Below are 3,541 nucleotides of genomic sequence, written 5' to 3'. Positions count from 1 at the left end.
CAACTGGTGAAGAGTGTCCATATTCGTCACGTCCCTTAGCCATGAGGATATGACAAATAAGAAGAAGAATACATCGAACACACACCGGATAGAGCAGAGATGTTATTAATTTGCTTGACTAATTCGCGGCTTCTCAATATCTATTCCAACTGCGCTCCGATTGGCTGATACAAAGTCAAATAATACGTAGTAGGGATAGTGATGAGCACGTGATGAGGTACTGCGTAAGTGAGGTTTATCGATATCGATATTTTAATCCCTTATCCGCTTTATGTGCAAGCCCCAAGTTAGGTCAGTAACGTCCTATGCACACATGGTGGTGATTAGTACATATAATCTAAAAAAAACGAGATACAAAACGGAAAACTTTTTCTTGGAATAAAAAATGGTATAATGATCAAATTATATTTGTGTAGGTGTATTAAATTAAAAGTAAACATCATAAAATAATAAATTAGTTACTGTACACATTAAATTACTGTTTTTTGATCCAATTCCACTTTCAAAGATTCTGCTCTCTTTTTGTAGTAACGCACTTTGCCCTGCAACACCTTGATCGTTTCATTTTTCTCAGTCAATAGCTTTTTTAAATCTAAAATACGCCGAATAAGACGTTTTTTGGTTGTCACCTCATTTAACTGTGAAAGAGTATCATGATCTACCGACTTTCGTTTAGTTGTCATTGCAGTTGACTTCGGCTCGAATTGAGATGAAGATGATGGATTTGGACTTGAATTTTCCGGAGCGCGTTCATCGGCTCCTGACTCGTCAAACTGAAAAGCAAAAATTGTGTGTTATTAAAAAATAATAGTTAAACGAGATTAAACACAACGGATCGTATTGATAATCTTACCACTAGAGGCAAGTGCTGAGTAGGAATAGCAGTTTTAAATAAACGACGGCGATCTTTCACAGTATAAAAGCAGTCTTCTGTAAAATGTCTGGAGCAAACGACGCTAAATTCTGTCGGAAACCAGTTTTCTCTTTTTGTAATATCCATCCATTTTTCTTTTATTTCCGGATTCTTAGGAAAACTGCAAAATCAATACGAAACATATATTTATTTGTATTTGAATGTACTTAGGTACCTACTCAAAAACATATCCCATCCAAGTACACACAACGTACAACTATAAAGTACAATTATAAAGAGTATATAATCGGTAACTACACTAATGTTCTTTACTCATTACTTAAATATCGTTACGAGATGCTAGATACAAACTAGTGATAGGAATAGGAGTGAAGACTAGAAAGAGATGGCGTATTGTGGAAGCAGGACGTATAGACAAATGTCAGCCGTGCGTGAAACGTTTCACTTTTGATGTCCAATTTAACGTGACCCCTGACAAAATTAATATAAAGCCGTTTATAATCGTAACTTACCGATGAAAGGTTATTCCGTCTTTTTTAAAGTTTGATGTTTTGCTGTTTTTTCCACACCACCGAATAGAACAGCACGCCATTATAATAAAACTTAATCAAAATTTTATTTCGTAATTCGCAGAGACGTACGCAGGGATCCGATACTGGTTTTATACTGTTTTAGTGAGAGCGAGCGCTAACATTTATAAGTGACCAATCACATATCAGTTGGGTATCTGCACGATGGCTCAATAGATGGCGCGCCATTGCCATTCGAAAGATTTTATCAGCTTAGCCAAAGTGATATCGCTCGCACTTTGCACTTAAAGAGTTGTGTTTCACTTTTTCATGTTCCGAGAGGTTAATATGTATTTGGAAATTTCATTTATAGATAATGTAAAAGTCAGTATGCTATCAAAATAATTTCCACCCTAGGCTTTAGCACTTAATTCCCTCACTGCGCTTAGGATTTTACTTTTAGAGCGCCTCGCTGCGCTTAGGCAGGCTTTAAAGAATTCTATAATTGAGTAATTACTCGGAAGTAGTTCAATATACGCCCTCGCCGCCGTAAATACGTATTTAATTTTGCTCCCTTGTGACACAATAGTAGATTGCTAATAACATGTAATTTTTTCTCATAGGTGATGTGAAAAGCAGTATGTGTCACATAGTAGAATTATTTTCACCTTGGGCGTTAACACTTGAATCCTTCACTACGCTTAGGATTTTATTTTTAAGGCAAAGGCATTAAGTTTGCCATTTGTACTTTATGTAGTTTATGTTATGCAATAAAGGTTAAATAAATAAATAAATCAACCAAAGGTGTAGCGCCATCTAGGCGACCGTACATTTTATTAATGGCTCTGTTCCGAGGTACGTTTTTATTCTTTATCTGTCTATACGGTTTGTGCATGTCTGACCAACGCTATTGGCAGTGTTGTAGCCTTCACAGAGAGCGTGGTTAAACAGTAGACTGGCAGCTTGTCTGTAATTTCCACACATATATCTAAAAGTGCAGGCTATTCCTTCTAATCTTACCACGTTTTACCTATTGAACCACTGGGAATTTTCTTCCCAATAGGTTGGTTTTAATATCATGCGGACCGTCGGGTTTGGACCGTCCGCGCGACCAATTTGTATGATGTTGTCGTAAGCGCCACTGCTCCTTGAAGTTAACACATATTAGTCCAGTGCGGATCGCTTCGCGCGGTCGGTCCGCGTGACACTAAAACCAGCCATAGACTTAGGCTTCCCACAGACAGTCTTAAAAAAAACTTGTATGCAATCTGACAGTTCAAACTGACACTGACAGATCTGTCAGTGTCAATTTGCATACAATTTTTTTTTAAGATTATGAATTTTTAAGACTGTCTGTGGGAAGCCTTACTGATCGTAAGGGCCAGGCAATAGATAGGTTAGGTTTGTTAGATGCCCGAAGGGCAAACAGTGTGTCTAAGGAACAGCCACAGAATTACAGAATGAGTAGTTAGGTCAAAAAGTGTGTCCACATGAGAGGTCATTGTTTGGGCTGGTGTCCCTCTCGCACTTACTGACAATGTCAACATTATTCAGTGACGTCATCACTTTCATACATTGGGGATACCAGTCAATTTTCAAAGTTACTACCAAATCTACTAATACCCATTTGAACATATTTTTTAATTATACAAATCTTTGATTTATTGGCATCAAAATAATTACATTATAATTATTTTCCAATTCTTTGAAATATATCGAAACCCTAGCTTGAATATTTAACACTTAAAATAATATAAGAAGTTATAAAGGCAGGTAATATACAGATAAAAATACTACTACTATGGTAACCTCATTAACACTGGCCACGCATGCGAGAGGGACACCAGCCCAAACAATGCCCTCTCATGTGGACCGTTTTCGCTAGTCTGATACGATCACCTTTGTCTGTGATAAGGTTCAATTTAGTATGGCAAAAAATGTGATTCCACAATCTAGTTTAATAATTCTAAATCTATGGGAACAGCGTCATGTATATTTATATTCTGTCAAACAAGTCTGTCAGTAAATAAGAACTAAGAAAACTATAGGTATCCTTTTCTCTAGCACCCTAAAGAAAAGGATGCATATAGTTTTCTTTGTTCTTATTTACTGACAGACTTGGTTGACAGAGTACAACATAGGAAATAAAACAAAAACG

The 3,541-nt window shown here is 36.7% G+C and overlaps 1 protein-coding gene across 1 annotated transcript; it reads right to left on the bottom strand.

The window, feature by feature from the left end:
- Positions 1 to 426: 426 nt before the first annotated feature.
- On the bottom strand, positions 427 to 1,665 carry LOC125225287 (THAP domain-containing protein 1-like). Its single transcript, XM_048128958.1, has 3 exons — positions 1,387 to 1,665; positions 854 to 1,034; positions 427 to 773 (listed from the first exon to the last, which is right to left on the bottom strand). The coding sequence occupies exons 1-3, from the start codon at positions 1,464 to 1,466 to the stop codon at positions 471 to 473; spliced, it is 564 nt and encodes a 187-aa protein (XP_047984915.1). The 5' UTR covers positions 1,467 to 1,665; the 3' UTR covers positions 427 to 470.
- Between the last annotated feature and the right edge of the window lie 1,876 nt (positions 1,666 to 3,541).

This window comes from Leguminivora glycinivorella, chromosome 1 (genome assembly GCF_023078275.1).
Source record: "Leguminivora glycinivorella isolate SPB_JAAS2020 chromosome 1, LegGlyc_1.1, whole genome shotgun sequence".
Lineage (NCBI taxonomy): Eukaryota > Metazoa > Arthropoda > Insecta > Lepidoptera > Tortricidae > Leguminivora > Leguminivora glycinivorella.
Note: the sequence above shows the minus strand (reverse complement) of the source record. Positions and strands in the feature narration are given on the sequence as shown.